The sequence below is a fragment of the Pelodiscus sinensis genome, chromosome 23, assembly GCF_049634645.1.
Source record: "Pelodiscus sinensis isolate JC-2024 chromosome 23, ASM4963464v1, whole genome shotgun sequence".
In the NCBI taxonomy this organism is placed as follows: domain Eukaryota; kingdom Metazoa; phylum Chordata; order Testudines; family Trionychidae; genus Pelodiscus; species Pelodiscus sinensis.
Genome location: NC_134733.1, coordinates 14,442,164 through 14,465,733, shown reverse-complemented (window position 1 = coordinate 14,465,733; position 23,570 = coordinate 14,442,164). Strand labels below are relative to the sequence as shown.

The window sequence follows — 23,570 nt, the reverse complement described above, 5'->3', positions numbered from 1 at the left end:
ACCTGAACCCTGAAATCAACTTGACTCCTGCGCCTCTTCACCTGGCCCCCCAGCAGAGATACAAGGGGGAAAAAAAACCACAAACAAAAAAAACCCCATCCACCCTGACCTGAAATAACTTACAGTACTGACTCTCCTCCCATTACTCACAGGTGCAGTACCAACGTCTCCCACACAGCAAGTAAGGCTAGTGATGTAATACCGTAGTCGATTAACTGATTAACCGATAAGCAAAAACTTATAGGTTAATGCTATAGACTACATGCATTTTCCCTCTCCCCCTCACCAGTTAATTTTTTAGCAGGCTGGCCAACAGCCTGTCTCAGTCCTGCCTTGCAGTGGATCCAAGACCTATTCCCATTGCGGCTCTGCATTTAAAGTGTTATTAGGAGGCAGGTGGGCAAACAGCCTGGCTCAGTTCTGGGTGACACTGAGTCCAGGAGCTCAGACCACCCCGCAACAGGGGCTGCTGCCACCCCTGTATCAGAGGCAGCAGCGTGGGGTAACAGGGAGCCAGTCCATGAGGGGAGAACTTTTTTTTAAACTGGCTCCTCTTGTGGACCAGCTCCCGCCTGGTACCCCACACTACTTCCTCGGATACAGAGGCAGCAGTGTGGAGTGGTAGGGGGCTCCTTGGGAATGAAGCCGGAGCGCAGTGACTCCCGGACCCACACCCAGGGACTACAGAATAGTTGAGTAACCGATAAGAATTCACGAGGTTACTCGACTATTCAATGAACCGATATTTAACATCCCTAAGCTGGGCAAGCTCTGCTTTCTCCCATTGAACCCACCGGGAATGCATAGATCTGGAGGCAAAATTAGATTCTGTGACTGAGCATGTACCCCCCTGTCTCCACCTTCACCAAGCCTTGTTCTCTGGCATGGAGCTGACTCCCCTTCAGAAGGTCCCGCCCGCTCCCTGGGCAATAGGGACCCCACACTAGCAACTAAGGGAGATAAAACTGGGAGCAGCTTTTGTTATTGTAAGCAGAACTCAGTGTAATTATTACCACACTGGCCTTGCCTTGGCAGGGGCTGCTCTTTATTTTATCTTGGATCATCCCCACAGGCAAAACCTTTTCATTACTCAGAGAGGAACTCCCAATAACAGCTTTAACGGGCAGACGGAAATGGGGGGGGGGGGGAGGAGAGCTCCGGCCCATCACGTAGCTTCACTAGAATGCCAGCATGGTGACTGTATTACAGAGCAGCATGTTAATAGAACCGTTGTGTGCACGCCCTGAGCTCTTTCTCCTTCAGCCGTTCACTCCCCGTCGCCAAGTCTGAGCCCTTCAGGCCTCCCTGACAGACAGCGCTGCCATGTTGGCTCTCATTCCAAGATGGCAGCAATGAGACACATTCCAGTCGCTTGACACTAGTGCTCTGACTCACATGCTAAGACGGATGTGCCAGTGTCCAATACTTGGCTGTGACAAGAGCTGTGTACACACCTCTCGGCCAAGCAAGGGGTCTCCTGGTCTGGGTATTCAGAAAGGGGAACAAGTGGCACTGAAGAAGCAGCATGCTACAATAGAGAGGATACGGAACTAGGACTGAGGAGACTTGGGTCTAATCCCAGTTCTGCCATTGTTTAGCTGTGCAAGTTCAGACATGTGGCTTCACCACTCCTTCCTTGTCTATTGTTTGCCTGTCCTCTCTATTCAGGATGTAGGATCTTTGGGGGCAGGGCTCCTCTGCCCCATGTTTGTAGAGCTCCTGACCTCAACTAGGATGCAACTGTCATAGCCAATCAGAAACACTGCATCACCTCCTCCAAAACCCCAAGAGAATGAAGCCGAAAAGCTTATACTAACTTGGGTTTCCACCCTCCGAACCCCACCTTAATTTACAAGGCTCCTTTCTTTTGGGGGAGATAAAGCCCAGAGAAAGGGCAAGTGTCTTCTGTCCTGTCTTGCGGGGGTCAACACCAAAGCCCCGTTCCCATTCTCACCCAGCACAGCACTTTGCAACCAGAGCTACAAACTGCAGCCGCTAAACTCCAACCCAGTGAAATGTGTGCACATCTCGAGGGCCGGGGACTTCCTGTGAAATTCACAGGTCCAAAGCCCAAGTCGAGCTGCTCAGTGCCAGGAGTTGGACACACACACGCCTTCAACAGAGTGCATCTGCCTCTCAGTCCTATTGACCCAAAAGAGGAGTCGTGGATTATTAAAGCAACCGGGCCAACTGCTTGTGCAGCAGGTGGTTGGTGCTTTCAGGAAGGAGCAAAGGGATTGGAATTCCCCTCCAGATCGCCTCCGCCTTCCCCCCTCTCCTAGCTGACAAGACTGCCCACAGTCTCCTGCCTTCCTGGCACCTCTCCTCCCCAGAAAGCCCAAAGAGGCATCCACCGTCTCTGCTCCATTCTGATGCTCTTAACTGGAGCTTTGAGAAAAGTCACAAGACACGGACCCCAACTGCGGAAAATCACAGAGGTTTCTTCATAGCCGTGCCAGCAAGGGTGGGAGGTAGGGGGGGGATAATGACACTTAATTACCAGAAATTCTATCCGATCAGCCCCAGAGCAGATTTCAGGTGCAAAGTGGGGGTGGGGGGGGGCAAGAAAAGCTGGATTTCCACACTTATCGTTGGAGATTTCACATGACTCAGCCAGTGATAATTCCAGCTCCGCGGCAGCTTTGCTGTCTGCTTTTGTCATTACCAGGGGGTAATGCGGGAGACTGATCTTGTCAAATCTCCTCCAGCCGCCAGGTGTGAAAGGGACGCCAGTGTGGAGGCTCAGAAGCCAGGGCCTAGACAGACATCTGCTTGTGTCTCTGCTGCTCTCCTGGCCAACCCCCCAGCCACGGGCTCCGGGTGCGCAAGTGTGAGTGCGTCTCTCTCTCCATCATTCACTGTGTCAACACCGCGACAGCGTCATAACCTTTGGTGCCCGCCAGAACGTCAGCTACAATAACCAGACCTTCAGAGCGGGCAGGCTCGCCGCTCCACACAGCTCTGTGACGCAGGCTCCAATTCCCTTCCGTCCCCCCCCTGCTGACAGCCTCCCTGCAGGAGGGACACTCTGGGGCTTCAAAAGCCTTTGCTTGAATCATAGAATCATAGAACCATAGAGCTGGAAGAGACCTCAGAAGGTCATCACGTCCAGCCCCCTGCTCTAGGCAGGACCAATCCCAACTAAATCAACCTGGCCAGGGCTTTGTCAAGCCGAGACTTAAACACCGCTAGGGATGGAGACTCCACTACTTCCCTAGATAACCCATCCCAGTGCTTCACCACCCTCCTAGTGAAATAGTTTTTCCTAATATCCAACCTGGACCTCTCCCACCACAACTTGAGACCACTGCTCCTTGTTCTGCCATCTGTCACTACTGAGAACAGCCTCTCTCCATCCTCGTTGGAACCTCCCTTCAGGAAGTTGAAGGCTGCTATCAAATCCCCCCTCACTCTTCGCTTCTGCAGACTAAACGGACCCAACTCCCTCAGCCTCTTCTTATACGTCATATGCTCCAGCCCCCTAATCATTTTGGTTGCCCTCCGCTGGACCCTCTCTAATGCGACCACATCCTTTTTGTAGTGGGGGGCCCAGAACTGGACACAATACTCCTGAGACTCGTCCCTGAGCAAGACCCCACACAATTTCCCTCCAATAGAGCTTGCCACACTCTAGCTGGAACGTGTCCTTTAGCATCCACTAAGAGGCACCTGAGAGCAGTCACCAGCCCCCACAAAGCAGGACTCCTTTCAGGGTTCCTCAAACCAGTGGCAGGCAACCTGCAGCCCAAAGGCCCATTTGGCCCGTCGGGGTTGAAAGTGTGGCCCGTGTGTTTACCATTGCCCAAGTGCAGGGCTGCCAGGTAGATTCTGCTGGTTCCCCTCCACAACAGGTTTTTTCCTACGGGCACTGCTAAAGTGACATGCACAGACACGGCATGCAGCGGTGGGATGCTCCATGTGAGCTCGACATTCTGCTGTTGCAAAGCTATGGCCACAGAGTCAACGCCAGAGCTGAGTGTTTGGGTCATGGCCACCTGGGTTTTCTGCTCCGACCCAACTGTGCACCTGCTCCTGGAGCCATCACAGTCCAACGGGGGGTCTGCTACCCATTTCAGTGGATGGAGGAATGGGGCCAGACTGTTGTTCTTCAATAGATTTTTAAATGGACAGAAATCCAGACCAAAGTCTTGGCTTTGGGAAAGTCTAGATCTGAACTGTCCAACTCTGGCCCACCGCCAGGGACAGGCCTGCCTTTGTAAACTAAAGCCAAAGTAGTGCTGCTGGTTTATAGGTTTGGGGGCTTTTAAGCGATTCACAGAAGGAGAGAAGAGAATGGCAGGCCTTAAGGTCATCCAGCCCATCCCACAAGGTCAAGGCAGGATCGCTCCCTACAGAATGAATCTCTCTAGTTCAGCACCCTTGAGACCTGACCAGTGCCAAACCAGGGAATTTGCCAGAACACGGGAGGTCAATATTGTCTAGCAGCGTTACTGACACTTCCACAGCTTCCTGGGCTCATAGAGGACATTGAGGGGTAAGTTAGAGCTAGATAACAGCATAGAACACTGAGAGCCAGGACTGGTTACTGTAAACTAACTTTATGGGGCCACGGGAAACTTGGCTACATCCATAAGAGGACGTCCAGCTAACTAAAATCATGCCAGACCACAGATGTTGCCAGACCAGAGAGTGTCAACCTGTATAATGTGTTCTTCAGCCGTTTGTCCAGCCTACTTTTAAATCTCCCCAACTGAGGAGGCTTCTAACAGATTTATTTTTCAGCAGCTCAGATAGGGGGAGGGGGAAACCTCTCCCTGATTTTTCTTCTCTTTTTTTCTCTGCAACAATGCAGTTTTATTTCTTGTCCCCAGGGATCAGAGGAGCACATCTCCAGACCATGCTGTTGCTGCGGGAGTGAAGATTTTACTGAGGAACCGTCTCCCAGGGAGAAAGCTTCTTCCGTGACCTGCCAGCGCAGCCCTTGCTCTGAGCCTCTGATACACTCGCATTTCCATATTAGACGCGAGAACGTTCTGCTCTGTTTGACAGCCGTGCTGGCGTGGCCCCGTTTCCACCGAGATAGGGCTCTCTTTTGATCTCTGGTGTGTGCATCGGGGAGGGGGAAGGGAAGGTTACCACTGCGCTGCTGGAAGGGTTGCCAGCCCTACAGGTGTTTTTTTTCCAGTCAGTCAGAGAAAGGGAGAGATTTCCTCAGCTGCCTCCGTTCTTGCTTTGGGAGACGCAGCCACGGGGGCTCAAGATGTGCCGCCAGCGCAGGGTCTCTTATGCTCGGCAAAAGGCCATTTTGGAGACAACGCTGCCATGCCCCGCGGGACAGCTGCATTTAGGGCCAGCATGCGCTATCACGGGATAGTGCTGAGGCAGAGCACACGAGGCAGGGGAGCAGCAGCCATAGGCCACTCGACAAGTGCCCAAGCAAAAGGCCCCAGAAGGCAAAGATCTCCTCTAGCTCTCGTGGCTCCTGCGGCAGCACTGCCCAGGGCGGGTGGAGGCACTGCAAGGTGCCATGCTGTGGAGGGGATAAGGGGAGAGGCAGGAAAATTCAGGCCAGGGTCTAGCCTCCCTCACTGGCGCCATCGCCCACGACTGCAAACTGGCAGACCTGCCCCGTCTGGTTTTGCGGCCGAAGGCAGCAAGGGTCCCGCCATTATTAAGGGAGACGGGGCCAGTGCAGGGGCTGCCAGCTCTGCACAGGGTTTGCCCAGGCACTTACCTGGGTGCCTTCCTAGCACGGCATTACTCAATGATGCATCAGTGGATTTGCAGGGGGGCTCCTTTCACTAATGTCCCATCTGCATGTGCACAAGTCCTGGTCGCACAAACTTCCTCTCCTACCAAACACCCCAAGCCTGGTTCTAGGTCACTATGTCTCAGTAACCCAGCACCGTGGAGGGGCAGGGGTGTGTCCCCATCTGTTAATACTCCTGGAAAGCCACATATTTGCCAAGGCAGCTTGTCCACCACTCTGGGGGAGACAATCCCATCCAACAAGAGTGGCAGAGGAGAATCCTGCAACCAGTTAACATGGGGTTCCCTTTAGCCCAGACGGCACGCTTGGCATGTTTTAATCCCACCATCGAATGATGGGAAAGTCTTGGATACAGCTGGATTTGCAATGCAGGCAGGCTGAGCTAAAATGCTGAGCGGATGTTTCAATCTCTGTCTTAGGCATTTAAATGGTTCCCATCAGCAGAGTATCTAAGTACCTGTACTGGAGAAGGGATTCAAAGCCGGGCCCAACCCCTAAAGTAGCGCTCTAACCACAGGGCAATCGCTCCACTCCCGATTTCCTGTACGCATATGGAAGACAAGCTTCCCTACAAGGCACCCCGCGCCCTCCCCAGCTGCATTGGGACACTCACTGAACACTTCCCTGAAGTGCCCTTTCCCTGTAAAGAAATGCTGGTGCTACATCAGGAACATGATGTGACCGTGAACGTGCCTGGAAAGAAGATGCCTCCACTAACTGGCCTGACATTATTCAAAAGAAGCATGAGAATCAATGTCTCCTCTAGCCTCTCCTCACAACTCACTGCCACCAGATATTGTTCTGTGGCTGCACAGTGCCAGACACAGTGGGCTCCTGGCCCAGGTACCACCATACAAATAAATTATAAATAATTCTAAAGTCCTAATAATATCCTTGAGATCAGAGCTTATCAGGATTCAAAGGAGGAGCGTTTGCAGAGGTAATAGGAACATTTACCACGGCAGTCGAGAGGATAAGTCCTAAAAGGGTATAAGCTGGTATGCTTCAGGGCCTAAGCCACAATGCTGAAAACCAGCACCCATGGCTGGCCCAGGTCATCTGATTTGGGCTCACAGGGCTTGGGCCGCATAACTGCTGGGCAGACGTTCAGAACAGGGCTGGGACTCCGCCCCCAGGCCAAACGTCTGCACATCAATTTTTAACCCACAGGTTGAGCCGAGTCAGAGTCAGCTGACCTGGGATGGGAACAGCTGTGGTGGTGCTATGCAAACCTACCCTCAGTACAGGGATGGAGAAGAAACGTCTCCTGTGCAGGCCTGGCTATTACGGGAGTTGTAAACCTTTCTGGTATTAGTCATTGCTGTCCGCAAGATACTGGACTCGATGGACCACTGGTCTGATCCATTCTGGTAACTTGGCTGTCCCATACTTCCCTCTAGTTCCTCTAATCTACACACAATGCAAAACACCACTATTTACATTGATCAGGGAACCTAACTAGTCAGTGACAGCTCCCCATGGGTCAAAGGCCTCCTACGGTCCCTGGGGAGCTGCACTAAATCTCTCCAGATGTGTGTACCAGAAGAGGGAGGATTTTGGAGGTTTAAACTAGACCCATATAGTTTAGAATGTTTGTGTCAGTCTCAGTTCAGATGAACTTAAAGTAAGGGAAGGCATTCAGGGGAAAAAAAGGAGTGGGGAGCAGAAAATGGAAGTGGTGTTGTCACCTGTCAGAACTTCTGTGGAAATCCTGACTGAGTGATGCAGGGAGAAACCCTGATTCAATTATTACGGGTGACCAACCAGGATTTAGAAAGAAGGGAATGTGGGTAAAGGAACCTATACAAAAGCAATGTTTGGCTCCGTTCTGGCTCTCATTTCACCCAAACCTCCAAAGCGGGGGGGGGGGGACATTTTTGGCCACTCTCTGGTCAGACTGAATCATTTGTGACTTGATCCTGCAACCAACGAAGTAAAGTAATGCGGACAAAGATTGTGCAGAATGGGACCCTTTTTGAGGGGCAGGGCTAAGAGTCATAGATCCCAAAACTCTAGTCTGGTCTTGCACAGCCTGATTAAAGTTCAGCTGCTTCTCAACAAGACAGATTAAACTGCCACATCCATGATTCATTTTCAGAGCATGCAATGGCTAGGAAAAGGCAGAGGAGACACAGTCAGCAGAAGCCAGAAGGTGGGCAGAGGATGGGCTCCCTCCTTAGCGTGGCATGGAATTGTATACCTTGGCAGCGAAAATCTAAAGATCTTGTGTAATAAATACATTTCAGCACCCACAGAGGATTTCTCCTGGAATGCAGACACATGTCTGATGCTAACTAGGGGGAAGGACAAGAGGAGGACAGGAAGCGGGTGTATGAACAAGTGAAAGGAGATAATTTCCCCCCTACAGTCCCCGTTGGACCAGGTATTGTTAGCATGTAAGAGGAATTCCTACTAGACTATTCATGCATTCCTAACTGGAACAACTTGGAGATAAGAGGCAGGAAGGGGGTACATAAAGGAAAATGATTGCAAATGAGTGTATGTTACTAGGTGATGTTAGCAGCTACTGTACCAGGCACTAGTCATGCCCATCAGTAGCCAGTGAGGATGGCTTTTGAAATACTAACACCCTGATAATCATAATTTGGGTGTAGGAGGCAGGGAGGGGAGATACATGAAGGAATATTATTGGGAGTGCCATCCTAGATGCCGTACCAGGCACAGCTAGAAGGCGCGATAGTGGGTATTATTTTAGGAAGCAATGAACGTTCCACAGTAAAACACTGCTCCTTTGAGACCATCTGGGTTGGTTAACATGGGGGTGTATTTCCCCTCCCCCCGCCACACACACTGTAAGAATCTCAGATGCTGGACTTCAACCCCATAAAACAAGAGCTGGCTTGCAAGCAGCCAGCCTAACGCTTCTTTCTTTTTTTCTTTTTTTTAAATGGCCAGACCAACGCAGGTTAAGGAATAATGATGGAGGTGGGCATTACTGACAGCTAATTAGTTTGAACTTAACAACAAAGCCTGTAAGTGAACGGCCTGCAAAACCTCATTTACTCAACCCCACGACGAACTCATTAACTGCAGGCTCCATTACCCATTCCACTTTGCCGGTCGTAAAGAAAGTTTTAAAATCATGTTTATGGGAGGGAGGCATAAAAACAAATCAGGAGATTTAAGTAAAACCCCTAAAATTGAAAACAAAACATTCCCCCTCCCCGCCCCAGCGCTACAGATTCCATTTATCAAGGAACAGCTTCATCAACACAGAAGGAATATCTAACTGGACTTTTACTATGCTCATAATTAGAGACCCATAAAAAAGCAGATGCCAACATGACAACGCACTGCATGTCCTGTATTAAACATTCAAACCAAGGCTCTCCGTCTGAAAAAGATCCTCTGCCCGCGACCCACCTCAGGAGCTCCTGGCTTGGTTTTTAAACCGTAAAATAATCAGTCTAAGGAAGGGAGTTAATTCCCCACACACATACTCTGATCTTCCTTCCACTCAGCTGAAGAGAACACAGTGCATTGGTAGCTTTCCTCGCACGTCCCCAGCACTGGTACTGAAAGCTCCTATTCAGCATCTCGCATCCCTCCCTCGTTAATTTCAATTAAGTTAGATTCTTAAGACAAGAAAATGGGGCGGGGAGAGGGGAGAGAGAAGCAGCACTTACCCTTTGGGGACTCGCTTCGGGTTTTCTTGCTTTCTAAAGGACACTCACTGCTGCTGTTGGGAGAGCATACTCTTCTCCTGCCTAAAATTTCATCTAGAAGAGACAGACACACACATACACAGAGAGAGAGAGAGAGAAATGAGAGACCTGAGTATCAGATAACGCTCCACTTCTTTCTTTTTCCAAGAATCAACCAGAGACTTATTTCGCATTTTGCTGCCCAAACACAGAGTCAGGCTACTGTGAGGGTGGGGGGGGGGGGAGAGAAAGAAAAATCATCTTCTTGAGAGCTCAGATCTGCTTCCCTAATCATGCCGTCCAAAGGGAAGTAATGACTGTTCAAACAGTGATCAATGCAATGATTTTAAGCCGTAAAATTCTGAATCGAGTTTATTTCCTTACTGAGTTTCATCATTTGTTCGGCAGCCTTTTGTCCCTCTTGTGTTTCCACTCCTTTCATGCCCTGATGCAAAGCAACTGGGGGAAGGAAAAAAGGGGGTGGGAGAAGAAGAAAAACAATTCCCTCTGAGTCTTCCTACCACAGTATCTCTCTCGCCTAAAACCCTCAAGGTCCTTAGCAATCTTCTCCCTCTAGATTGTACGGAAATGCTCGAGCCTTTTGCATTAGTGCAGCTCTGCAAGCCAACGCAAAATATCTAATATACAATTACCGCGTCCTCTGAACAGATTTAAAATCAATATCCTCCCATAATAATGCTGGGGAAACTGAAAGCATGAAGTTGCATATGGGCAGGAAGGAAGAGACAGTTTGTCACTGTGAACATCAAATTCTCATTTATCACGGGCTTGTTAAAGATGCAGGCATCTTAAAAAACCTTGAAAACAAGTACCATATTTGAGAGAGTATAGGTTGCACCTGTCTATGAGTCAACATAAGCAAAGCCCAGATGCTCTGTATGCACATTTCTTATGGTTAAGAAATGTTACAATTCAAGGCACCGCTGTTTAACACCACAAAAAAATATTTCTGTTCCACGTAGCCTCTCGATCCCAACCAGGGTCGTTTGTGCGAACAGTCACTCCGAATTAATTCAAGTTCCGCAAGCTAAATCTAGTGGACTGCACAGATATTCAATGTATTGGGAGACAGAGTGGGAAGAGTTGTAGCTGACAGCGTCCAAGTGGTACAGAGAACAGACAGTTAACATGCGGAGGGCAGAACCTGCTCAGAAATGCCTTTACCCAATGAGCGATGTTGGAACGCAGCAAAGTTACAAGTGGCATTTCAAGGTTTTAAAGAACACGAGCTGCCTCTGATCTTATCTCACCTTGACCCTGTCACCCGGGCTGTTAACACAACCAGCGCTTGGAAGGATGGCGAAGGTCTGCAGCCATCCGTAACCAAAAAACAAAGTAAATACAATCAAATGGCGACAATCAAAACAGACGAGAGAAAGAATGGACTCAAAGAGGGGGACAGATCTTCAATCTTCAAGGCACTCCACATTTGAGCCTTAACTCAGCCTTTCGTGGGCTGCATTTTACCAAAGTGGCAACAAAGGCTCGCCACACACAGTGTCAATTGGCAGAGCCAAGATGGGAAGCACTTAAGGAGTATCTAGCCTGGCTGCCCGTAGTGAGGTCACAAGACAACGCCTCTCTCTCCTGCCCACTCCCAACTGTCTGGAGCTCTTCATTCTGGGTGTTGATTTTTCTGGTCATTATACTCTTGTGCTGCAAACCCTTAGAGCTGGAGGCCAAGGGCCTGTTTCCTTCTCCCATCCAGCTTTCGCTGTTTCAAAACCATGAAATCATGGGCGGCGGGTATCACAGGCAGGAGTAGGCATTGCCTTCCCAAAACTGCCTATGCTCTCCACTGGCCACCCACTAGGGCTGGGCCTGTGGTGTGGCAGCCCAGCTCTGGTGGGACCACGCCACTCACTGGGATGGGGAAAACTAACAGGCCTGGGGGAGTAACCTAAGGTGGGAGCCGAGTGAGGCTCCATGGAAGTTGCAGAAGGGGCTGGACCTCAGGCAGAAGGGGCGGGGCTGGAGCCTGTCTTCTCACCTGAGCTTTTACCCACGGCCCATGCACGGAGTCCTGATACTTTGCTTGCCCCTCCCAAACTAGGCAGGGGGAAAGAATCACATCCAGGCTTGATTTCATGCATTCAGGGTAGAGAAGGTGCTTTTGAATCAAGCGAGGCGACACCTGGTTACAGTACCGGTGGTTTATGGCAGTGGTTCTAAGTAGCCGTGACTGCACCACTGTGCCAAAACATCTCATTCATGATCTACCGTCTCTTCTACTTCAACTGCACAAACATACGCACACCTCTGTCAACACGCACTCATTCTGACCTGCCTCACGTCACTCCTAACCGGCAGTGCCCCCAGCACCTGCAAAACACTGACCATGCTGTGCAAACATCAACCAGTGACTCGCTCTTTGCCCTGCTCTCAGATCCATGAGCATCTTCACCACACAGTCTCCTACGCATCGGGTACACAAATACGGGGCGGGTCAAACACACACGTGTGATTTCGGTCATGCTCTAGGTAGAGTTCACTCTTCTCCACTTGTGGCCCATTCAGGATTTGAGCCCAGGTCTCCAGACATGCAGTGTTAGCCTATTAACACCAGCGAGACCTACAGCATCTCAGGTCTGAGTTCTGAGGCTCCCGGAATCTCTAAACAATGTTATTTTCTTGTCAAATCAGCACGTTCCATTTTTAAACCCAAAGGATGGAAAAAAGCTGGGGGAAGGGTGGGTGGAAAGATGATAAGACACTTGCTGTATTTTTAGCGTGGGAGTTCTTTCCATTATAGTAAATCTCTTCTCTGCTAAGCCAGGAGCCAACTTTGCATTTAGTATTTTGGAGGGTTTTTTTTATTATTATTTAAAACATGTTTTACTGCAGCACATTTAACCAAGGAAAATGAAAAGCGGAATTGTGGTTAAGGCCTGGAGTCCCCTGGCTTCTGTTCTCAGCTCTGCCACAGACTATTTCACCAGGAGCAAGTCACTTGACCTTGCTGGGTCTCGTGATTACCTATGTGTTTGCATTACAGTGACGCCTACAGGCCTTTGTTGACATCAGGCTCTCTCTGTGCTAAGCCTTGTACGCGCCCATAATGAAAGAAGGCCCTGCCCCAAAGAGCTTGCAGTCTAAGCTCTCATGATGGGTAGGAGAAAGGAATGACTATTGCCAGAGAACAGACACACAGAGCGGCGTGCCCGCAAGAACACAGGGACTCTGCAGGAGTTGGAGCAGGAGCTGGAGTCAAGCAGGGGGTCAGGAGCTAGCAGGGCTGATGCAGGGCAAGATCAGGGCTTGGAGCAAGGCTGGCACAGGCTGGGCTGGCTTACCCTCGGGCTCAGATGAAGGAGCTGTCTCCTGCCACCCTGGCCACTCAGCAGTGACAGTTTTCCTCCTGAGACAGTTCTGTGACCATGGCTGGCCCACCCGCATTCCCGTCACCATGGCGCCCCACCACTCGGGGCTTGTGCCCAGGGGCTGGAAGCAGTGGCCCACATGGGGGCTTGTGGCATGAAGAAAAACAGTATCGGCTCCGTCCACCCCTCCACGTCCACATGGCCCCGTTCTCCTACGGTCAGGCTTCTGCTTGAAACTGCAAGCTGCTGCCACCATCTTCTCCAGGCCCAAAGCCACCTCCGAAACACCTGGCAGCAGCTTCAGCAGGGGCATGCCGAGGGAACACTGACTCCACAGAGCGCAGCCACTGCCGACCCCGGGCTGAGGAGGATCCATGTCAGAGCCCACCCCCGCACCAGCTTGGGGCCCGCCAGGAAACGAATTTCCCAGGCCTAGACCACTTCCTCCCACAGTTGCCACAGCAGGCAGAAAAGCGGCCCCACGGCACCCTATGACCATGAGCAAAGAGCAATGCAGTTGGCTGAGGTGCTAGGGATCACAGGCTAGCAGCTCCCGCTTCTCCTGGCCAGGCACAAGGCCAGGGCGGAGACGGGACAGCAGCAGGCTGACCAACAACAGGGCCATGCTTGAGCAGGTTAGGCACTCGTGCGTTGGTTAATCCAGGGGGCTGAACTCACTGTAAGCCCACACGGACAGCCTGAGACACACTGCCTCCAGGTAAAGTGAGGGCGCTGAGGCTACACTGGGGAGCAGGAAATACCTCCAACAGCCTTTGAGCGGCAAGCACTGCGCAGAGGCAGCCATGCATTTTATGCAGTGCACCAAGCCACTGCCACAGTGAACCGCTGCCAAACCTTTCACCAGGCTGGAGCCAGCAATGTGGAGGGTAAGCTGGGGAAGTCCATGCCAGTCAGCCTCACCATCTCCTGCAGCTCTCTCCTGTGCTTTCCCACCGCCACCATCCTGCCCAGCTCTCTGCCCAGCAGGGCAAACCAGCTGGGCTCATCCTCAGGGGAAGGGGCAGACAAGCACCGTGACAAACACTCAGCAGGTCCGGGTGTCGCCTCCATGGGTTTGGAACTTCCCCCACGCGCAGCCAGATGGGAGGCCCAGGGGCTAGGGATGTAAGTGACTAGTTGACTACTCGCATTCCCCGCCCCTGCCCTTGCTGCCACTGTATCTGTCCCTGTGCCCAGTGGGACGCCCTGTGGACAGGAGCTGCTCCAGCTGAGCAGGCAGCCCAACTCAGTCCCGGCTCGTGCCAGGTCTGGGACCTACCCCTGCTGCGGCTCTGCAGTTTAAATGTACTAAGAGCCAGGCTGCCTGCTCGCCCAGTTCCTACTGCTTTTAAACTGCAGAGCTGCAGCCAGGGCAGCTCCTGGGCCCATCGCGAGCCGGAAATGAGCGCCTTCCCTTATCGACTAATCGTGTAGTTGACAGAATTTGTATCGACTACACAACCAGCTAATAACGCGCCTCTTAACATCCTTGCCAGGGGCCACATCTGCAGCGCACAGTGTTACTCTCCAGGCACAAGTAACGGGGCAGGGTAAGAGGGACGCTCCTGCATTTGCTGGTGCAGCTAAGCAGGACTAGGCCAGGTTCAATGAGTGTAACTAAGGCTGAGTTGGTGAACACGGAAGAAGAGAAACAGAGCTCTCCCTCTGTTCGTGATATTCTAACACGGGGCACCATCTCCCCGCCCCCCACTTGGTGTAACAGACGGTTCCCACTAACCAGCCTAGGCATCTCAGTACATTCCTTTCTCTTCCCTCCTTCCGTGCAGGCAGCCTGCGGAGAGACGCCAGCATTGGCCTGCCTGCTCAGTCTGTCCTGTTTGCGGGGCCCTGGAGGCTGCCCCCTGACCCCGGGATGGGCTTTTTGGTGTGCCCTGAAACTGAGGAGCAGCACCAGCTTGCTGAGTCCCCGTGGGCCGCAGACTGCTAACAACAAAGGCAGGCGCCTGGCGAGGAAGGGCCACGGGGTGAGCTGAGCACAACGGCGTGGAACCCTGCGGCCGGGCAGGTCTGCCCCTCGCCAGCAGGCGTCAATGGAACAAAGGGAGAGTGCAGCACAAGGTCATGGGAATGATGGGCCATAATTTCCCTAACGGCAATGGGCATGGAAAAAAATAATTCAGAAAGGGTGGAGGCAGAGGGGGAGGACGCAAAGCCTCTGGACGGCGGGATCCCGGTGCTGGGGAGTATAATGAGCAGGCTTTGCCACAGATTCACTTCCTGCAGAGTGTAGGGGAAAGCCCTGCAGTCCAACCCCAAAACAGCAGCGATGCAATGGTGCTGCTTTGGGCAGAGCTGGAGGCTGTTTCTCTGCACCCTTCCGGAGATGGAAAAATTCATCCCTCCAGGAGGGCAGCTCACGGGGAGAGAAGACTTTGCTACGGAAGGCAGCTGGTGTGGCGAGACCACTGCCCATCACGCTGACTGGTTATTGTCTTGTTGCTTTCTTGTGTGTCTGTCTCTGCCTGTTGCATTGTTGGTCTGCAAGCGGCCTGGGGCAGGGACTGTTGTTTGGTTCTGTGGCTCCGAGCCAGGCCCATGATGCGCGTGGTAAATAATAAATTGCTAACGTGGCCACGAGTCTCTAGCTAGAGGGGAGACCTCAGCAAGTCTCACAGATCTGGCCTGTGGCTCGGGATCGTTCTTAGCATACACCAGGGGTTCTGCAAATGTGGGAGCCAGGAACCCTCTCCCCAAACATCAACCCTTCAGGTCCCCTGTCACAGAACACTTTCAAAATGGACAGAGGGGCCAGGCACAAAGGGAGATCTCCGGGGAGGCACTGGGATAGAATATTTGAGCAGATGGGGGCAGGCTGATGGTTTCTCCCCCACTGGATCGTTTCCATTGTAGGTGCTGAACATGCAGATAGGCCAGACGACGGTCCAGGACTGCAAAATCTGAGGTTGGACTGCAGCTGTGGCAGGCAACCCGGAGCCAGCTCTGACCTAAACTAAAACGGCCGTGGAGATGTGCTGGCCCAGACCCGGGGCAGGCCAGACACGTCCCCCTGGAATCCTGGCTACATCCTGGCATTGCTACCTGCTCAGGGTCAGTGCTATCCGCCACCGGCCTGACTCTGCCGAGCAGCTGGTGGGCGATAGGTGCTGGGGAAGAGGTGCAGTGCGGGCGGCGCCTTGCAGGAAGAGGTGGAGTGGGAGCGGGGCCTCAGGGCAGAAGAAAGGCAGCGCCAGGACTTTCACGTTCTCCTTGCTCACTGAACCGCGCGCAGGAGACCAGCGTTAGCCCGGAGCTGCAGACCCGAGCTGCAAGCACACCTTCAGCTGAACGGAGACAGATCAAGCCTGTACGCGGGGGGGGGGGGGGAGGGTGCAAAGCCCCCTCCATGGCTCCCCCAAGTAAGCATGCCCCAGCCGGCCAGGGGAAGACAAGAGCAGCGCACTGGTTGGGGCTGATTGCCCCACTTACTTGGGGGACCATAAGGGGTGCTTCCACATTTATAACCCCTCCCCCCGCCCCAAAATGCCTATGTACAGACCTGCAGGCTCTTCATTAATTCAGTCGATTAAAATCCTCTCTCCTCCTCTTCCTGTTTTGACAGGCTTTTCCTGACTCTGCCTTGAAAGAGGCTGCAGGGAGAGCAGCCTTAGAGTCGTGAAGAGAACTGGAAAAGCCCAGGCTGCAGATCCTTCCTGGCATCTCATGAGGTGGAAGCTGATCAATAGCTACAGTCCAATATTTAGACCCTGCCCTCAAGGAGGGGTGCCTCTTGCACCACCACCCACCTTCCTCAGCCCCAGGAAGTAGGCTTGGTGTCCTCAGGCCCATTTTACAGATGGGACTGGCTGTAAATGGGGCAGGTGAATGCTCATGGCCACCCAGAAAGTCAGTGGGCATTTCACCCTGGGGACTTGACCCAAGTCTCCTGCGATGATCCATCCGTGCTCCCCTCATCCCCTCAAGTTTGGGAAAGAACCCAGGTCCCTCCTGCATCCCTGCAGTAGCCAGGCAGGCACTCACACAGCATGTCAGCACCAGCCCGTCACTCGCCGCCTGCCTGCACCCGTTCGCTTTGCATGAGCGGCAGCAAAGCACCTCCAAGCCCAGCCCAAACCTGAAGATTCCCAGGGAACGTGACAGAGGGAGGTGCAGGTCAGCCTGGATCCAGCCTCCGTTCTGCCTGTAATAGGGCTCTTTACAAGCCAACGGGCACAAACAGCCCCTGGGCTCCCCCACCCCTCCATTGCAATTCATGTCTACAGAACTCACCCAGCCCCAAAAAGCTGGTAAATATTCACAGATTGGAAAACACTCGTAGAGAGGATACTCTGAGCTCCACAGAGACAACCAGACTCGTTTTTTATGCTTCCCAGAGGGGCTTGGTTAGCAGATGTGAGCCCCCTCGCTCTGCTCACGGAAGATATGAGGGGGACATGCTGGCAGGTCTAGTGGTTAGGGCAGAGGGTCTGGGAAGCTGGGGCCCAGACTTCTATCTCCAGCAAGGGAAGCCGTGTGTTATTTCAGAAGCACTACAAATCCGGACTCCGAGGTTCAACCCCCAGCTCTGGGAAGCAGTGTGGTCTAGTGGTCAGTGCAGACAGCCTGAAAATTAGGATTTTTGGGTTCGATTCCCATCTCTGCTAGGCTATATTTACACTGCAGTTATTTCGAAATAGCACATCTATACTGCAGGGAAGCCTCAAAATGAGTCCGAGGCTGACTTCCCTAATGTAGACGTGCTATCTCGATTTAGAGCCCCAGGAGGAATAACTTAGAATGGCCCTGGTGAGGGACTATTTTGAAATAGCAGAATTGGAGCATCTGCACACATCTTATTTCAGAATAAACATTATTCTTCGTAGAATGAGGTTTACAGAAGTCAGGATAAGTTGTCCGTTACTTCGAAATTATTTTGCAATAACAGAATTGCTGTGTAGATGCTCACATAGTTATTTCGGAATAATGGCCGTTATTCTGAAATAACTTTGCTGTGTAGACACCCCCCCTAGTGGTCCACTGCCTCTTTGTGCTGCTCTGAAGAAGCCCTCTGTACCTCAGTTTGTCTGTAAAATGGATATTGCACCTGCACCTGCCTCACAAACGTGGTTTAAGCTGTAATAAAGGCTAGCAGAGGGATTGAGATTCATGGGATGAAAGGACACTCTGGCAGCAAAGTATCAGCCCACGGAGGGCCCCCAGACAGTTCAATCTGGCCTCTCCTCCTTAGGCTGAGCAAGCTCTCTGCAAGTGCACCGATATCACCCTGGGATAAAAACCTGCCTTCCTCGCCGCAAGGCACTTTCCCTTCTGTGTCGTGGGGGTGAGCTCACCAGGGCTCTGGAGTGCTGACTCGTAGCCTACAGCCCTCACCCTCTTGGAGCAAGTGAGAGCATGGGGAGCACAGCGCAGCCTTGGCTCATGACCTCTCTTGACAGAGACGAAGCAGCGCACGTGTGTGGCCCAAGCCTGCGAGCGGCTCTTCCCGTACGCACCCTGCACTGCTGCTGCGCCTGGGCAGGTTTCTCACTGCGCCGCGCTCAAAGGTGAATGCTAACGACAGGGATTCCAGACAGAGCAGCCGGGGGTGCTGCACCCAGACCGCCATTTAAACGTCCGATTGCACTCATTCCGCCCCTGAAAAAAACAGCGCTCTTCCAGCCTGTGACAGCTTTGACAGCCAGACTCCTTAATTCCTTTTTCTTATTCCCTTAATCTGTCATCTTTATCAGGCTGGGGAAGTGCCAGGCAGCATGCAAGAGACCCGGCCCCGATCAATCTCCACATTACAGCTGACAGAATGGTGCTAATAACTTATTGATCTAATGTTTGCCAAGCCCCACTGGGGCTGAAAAGCTGCCATTGATTGGCTTGAGGGAAAGAGCCCCTCAGCTGAGAGCAGAGCGGAAAGCCTTCAAATTGTCTTCTTCCCAAGGCCCTCGCCTGGAGACGGGGGAGGGCAGGGAAGGGAGGACGGAGAGAGGAATAAAGAAGGGAAGAAAGGCGGAGAGAAGAGGAGAAAGGAGTGTGTAAGAGGAAGGAAGAAGGAAAGAATGAAAGGACAGAGAAAGGAAGGAAGAAGGGACAAGATGAATAAGACTTAAATAAGGGAAGAGAGGAAGGCAAATGTGTTTGGGAGAAAGGAAGAGAGAAAGGCAAAAGAGAGAAATGGGGAATGGAAGAACAGAGGAGGAAAGAGCATGGTAGGGAAAAGGAGAAACATAAATGGAGGGAAAATAAACGAGGAACAAAAGGACAATCTGGAGCTGAAAACTATTCACTTACAGACAGATGCAGGGTGACCAGCTAGCAAGTGTAAAAAATCAGGACAAGGGGTTGGGAGTACTAGGAGCCTATACAACACAAAGCCCCAAATATCAGAACTGTCCCTATAAAATCGGGTCACCCTAGACAGAGTCTCCTCTTTGTACTGACAGCGAAGGGTTAACCCTCGGCTCCCTCCCCGCACAAGTCCCCCACCCGCAATGCCGCTGCCCCGGGGAGTACATTTGTGTGTGAATGCTGCTGAAGGGCACAGCAGTGACAAGTTCCTCTGGCAGCGTTCGATACCAGGCTCCGGCGATTGGGGAGAGAGCGGGGGAGGGGGGGAGGTTCCCTATTTCACTGATGAGCCAACTCCCCCACAGCGGCGCGCTCACAGCTGACGCCTCCCCGCCAGTTCGATCAGAACCGCAGGCTAGAAGTTTGCTTCTGCTACAGAATGCACTGACGACCCGAGTACTCGACCACGGAAAGGCGTCAGGCACTTAGGGGTGTCTTTGCTCAGTTCCACTCGGCCTGGGAGGGGGTGTCCGTGAACCAGGGAACTCTTGCAGCCTGGGACGACCTGTACAGGTGGAGACACCAGGAAAACGTGCGCAGGCTACAGCAACAGCTCCAACAAAAGCCCATCTGAAACCACCACACATGATGGCTTCCTGCAGATTCCAGCTCCGCCCCAAGCCCATGTGGGGGGCTGTGTGATGCATGGACTGACCTGAAGAGGGCTTCAGTGAGAGGCGCCCGCCACTTCCTGGAACGCAGTTTGTTGTAAGTTTGAGGGATCTCACACATGTTACGTCCACGCCCCAGCAGGGCGTCTTTAGCCACGGGGATCTGAATGGCAGGGGCAGGCTTTTTAAATTTTCCTTGGTCTCCCTAAAATCAGTTCTTTTCTGTCACTCCTCTGCACAGCAAAAACCAAACACCCAACCAGGCCTGTCTCCAGGAAGGAGGATTCCCCGCTCCTTTCACAAGCTGCTAAGCCATACAGGGGACTGCCTGAAAGAAAGCAAAGATCGGACAGGTAGCCCAGCGCCTTTTCCAGGGCAGCTAATCACAAAGCAAGATCTTCACTGACATGCTATGGAGAAAAGTCATTAAACCGCTCCAAGCCAACCTGTGCACTAGTGCAAGAGCCACTGTCAGTTCCCGACACGGTATGACATTTCACGGCAGTCACTTCTGATAACACATCCATGCACACGCACACACATGCATATACACAGGTCGCTGCACGCGAACATATGTCTATGTATGAACACATCCATGAACAAAGACATGCACTTATTTGCACACACACACACACACACACACACACACACACACACACACACAAATACACATCTTACATGAGCACACGCATTTGGGGAGATAAAATCTCGGCGCTGAAATCTATCGACTTGTGGTGAGGTTGGGAGCAGCAATTCATTTCCCACTCCCCAGCAGCAAGCGAGAGTGGACAAGTCAGGTGCCACATTACACTCCATATTGGATTTCTATATATAACCTCAGTGAGATGTCACAGCTCCAGTGATTTCTTTTCAGCTCTTTACTAGATGCCTGTAAAACAGCTGGGGAGAGTTTTCTTTTGGTATGTTTGGGGATTTGGGGGGCGGGGGAGGGTTAGTTTTGGAAGTGGGATAATCTGGCTCTTTCTGGATCTGAAAGGAGAGGATGAGAGAGGATGTGTTGTTTATTTTGGTGGCTCTCAACCTTTCCAGACTACTGCACCTCTATCAAGAATCTGTCCTGTCTTGCCTGCCCCCCAAGTTTCACTTTGCTTAAAAAACTACAAAATCAGACATAAAAATAAAAAAATACAACACCACACAGTTACTGAAAAATTGCTGCTTTTCTCATTTTTACCATATAATTCTAAAATAAATCCATTGGGATATGCTGCCTGCACTCACATCTCAGTGTACAGCGTACAGAGCAGTATAAACAAGTCAGTGTCTGTGTGAAATTGTATCCTGTACAGACTTTGCCAGCACTTTTTATGTTGCCTCTTGTAAAACCAGGCCAATATCAAAGTGAGGTGATGCACTCCTGAAGATCTCTGAGTACCCTGAAGGGTTATGTGCCCTCCCCCCCGGCCCCAGTTGAGAACCACTGGTGCATTTCACTTCCCAAATACAGGATATGCTGGGACCGTATTAGGTGGTTTTCCTCCCTGCAGAGCAGCCTCCTCCCACAAAAGTGAGATTCATCATCCCAGCTCCAGCCACGTCACATGGCTAGATCCAGGCACAGAACAGGCCAGGCCTGTGTGAGCCTTCCTGGCTCTCCTCACTCAGCTGTTTCTGTAAGTGCTTCTCAAACTATTTACCATTGTGGGCATGGGTGGCACGTGACCCTCCCATTTCTGGGAGGCCAGCTGCCCAGTTCCACCCCTTCCTCCCAGGCCCTGCTTCACCCCACCAGAGCTGCTCCCCACTCCCCCACCCCACTGGGGTTCAGTCCAACAACCCCATGCACCTGCCTGTCTGCCCCAAGCCCTGGGCCACCGGCTGGCCTGTCCCAGCTGCCCGGAGTCCTGAGCCTCTGGCCAGCTCTAAGGCTTAAGCCCCAGCTTGATCTCCCAGGCCAACACAACCCACTCCTGGCTACCTGTTGCCCAAGCAGCTCCTGGAGGAGCCACCCTGGGTTACTGGCTGGTCTGAGCCGTCTGCTGTCATGAGCTGTCCCAGGCCACTGGCTGGTCCTGGCCACCAGTCAGCCAAACTCCAGGCCTCCAGGTCAACCTACGCTCCTGCTGGCTTCAGGGAAGAGGGGGAGTGAGGGCAGGGCCTCAGCCTGGGTTGGGGGGGCTAGATTGTGGGCTGCAGCCACACAGTAGATATACTTCCTGTGTGGCCCTGGGGATGTCACATGGGCCACAGCCATGTGCTGACTGGGCTGAAAGTGCCCCGTGGCCTAAGAACCACTGAGATCAAGGCACCCCCCCGTGCTCCGAGCAAGGCAGGTTTATCATGAAAATGTTACAAATGTCCCCCAGGGACCCAGCAGAGCCACCTCCCCAAGCCCATTTTGTTTAGGAGAGAAGCAGGCCCTGAACCTGGCTCTCGGCAGGGATTCACTGAGCCACCTGGAAAGGAGCATTGAACTCACGGGGGCCACACAGGCAGCACAGAAAACTAAACCGTTCCCTGTGTGTCAGCATCCAAGAGATGTGGACCTGACCTAAGGCCTGCAGAAGGAAGACCTCCCCCTTGGTTTTTTTTTTACCAAATGGAGATAATGAGCTAGAAACAGGTTGAGTGACTTGCCCAAGGCCGCACGCCAAACGAGTGGCAGAACCAGGTTTAAAACCCAAGTTTCCTGACTGTCAATCTGATGCCCTGTGTACTGGTCCATGCTGCCACAAGTCCCGGGCTGGAGAGCAAACTGCACTTCCACCACATGCTTGCATGTTGTTCCTTCACCTCCCAAAACCTGGGTTCAGATGCAAAGCAGGACACAACCACCAGCTCCCAACAGGCTCCGGCAGAAATCGAAGATGAGAGGAGCACAGAGAGGGCAGAAATCTGCAATTCCGGCCCCAGAACAAAAGCTGGAGAGATGGTGGTGACTGAGCCCCGTCTGGGCAAACAGCTGTCCTTCATGAGAACATGTGTACGCAAAGGTGGCTGGGCTTCCCACCCCCATCTGCCTGTTTGGAGCTGATTTTCTGCTCAATTTAAGGCAGCAATTCAATAAAGCCTTTTTTTTTTTTGAAAGTGAAAACATGCCTGTGTCCTGGCTCGTTATCCCAGACTCAGAAAACAGCCCATTTACTGCATTCTGTCTCTAATCATTAGCTACAACATCGCTGGCCCAAGTTAACTCTTGCCTGGCTAGATGCAAAGCCCACGGAAGTCAATGGGGATCATAGGTAATAACGATTCGTAAAGTGCTTTAGGAGATCCGTGGATGAAAAGTGCTCTCTAAGAGCTAGGTGTCATCACCATGCATGGACGAACGGTGCCACATCAGGGCTAAGTATTATTTTTCTCTGAAATCTTCCAAAGAGGACTCGCCACGAGAAATAAAATACAATACGAATGGTGCAAAGGGGATAAAATGTAACTTACAAACTGGAGGAGAAGCAGCAGTCACAGACCGGCCTGAGCCGAAGAGAGGATAAGCCCTGTAGAAATTTGGGAGACTGCCTTTTGCCCCAGTTGTCTAGACATTCTGCATCTGGTTTCAACTGAGTCATACAGGATTCACCATGTGGGTAAACGGCAGCTGCCTCTGGCTCTATAGCTGGGGACGTGTTGGATGAGGATGCTGGTCCAGTTAGGCTGGGACCTCCAATGCGAGTCTCTGCCCACACAGACCAGTCTCCGGCATGCTCTGTGAGCACTCCTGGTAGGAAGAGAAGCCAGCTTTCAAGACTCCAGTTTGGCCTTGGGGAGAGGGAGTCTCCAATCCATGGGACTATCCCACTGTAACATGGGACTGTGTGGTTCTTCTGCTGCTCAGAGCAGTTTTCAAACGCTGTTTCTTGTGTCCCAATTGAAGAAAATTGTTGCTGCCCACGACTCAACCTCATTTGACTGGAGTGTGGGCTCCAGGGTGGGGCTGAGGAGG

The 23,570-nt window shown here is 52.1% G+C and overlaps 1 protein-coding gene across 12 annotated transcripts in view; it reads right to left on the bottom strand.

The window, feature by feature from the left end:
- Positions 1–23,570, bottom strand: part of SAMD11 (sterile alpha motif domain containing 11) — a 324,237-nt gene that overhangs the window by 49,897 nt on the left and 250,770 nt on the right. For 11 of the 12 annotated variants that reach the window (XM_075906866.1, XM_075906862.1, XM_075906864.1 and 8 more), the window contains one exon: positions 9,379–9,471. The exons of the other annotated variant lie outside the window; for it this stretch is intronic. In XM_075906866.1, coding sequence (XP_075762981.1) covers positions 9,379–9,471 — 93 coding nt within the window. The remainder of the gene's footprint in view (positions 1–9,378; positions 9,472–23,570) is intronic. 12 annotated transcript variants of the gene reach the window in all.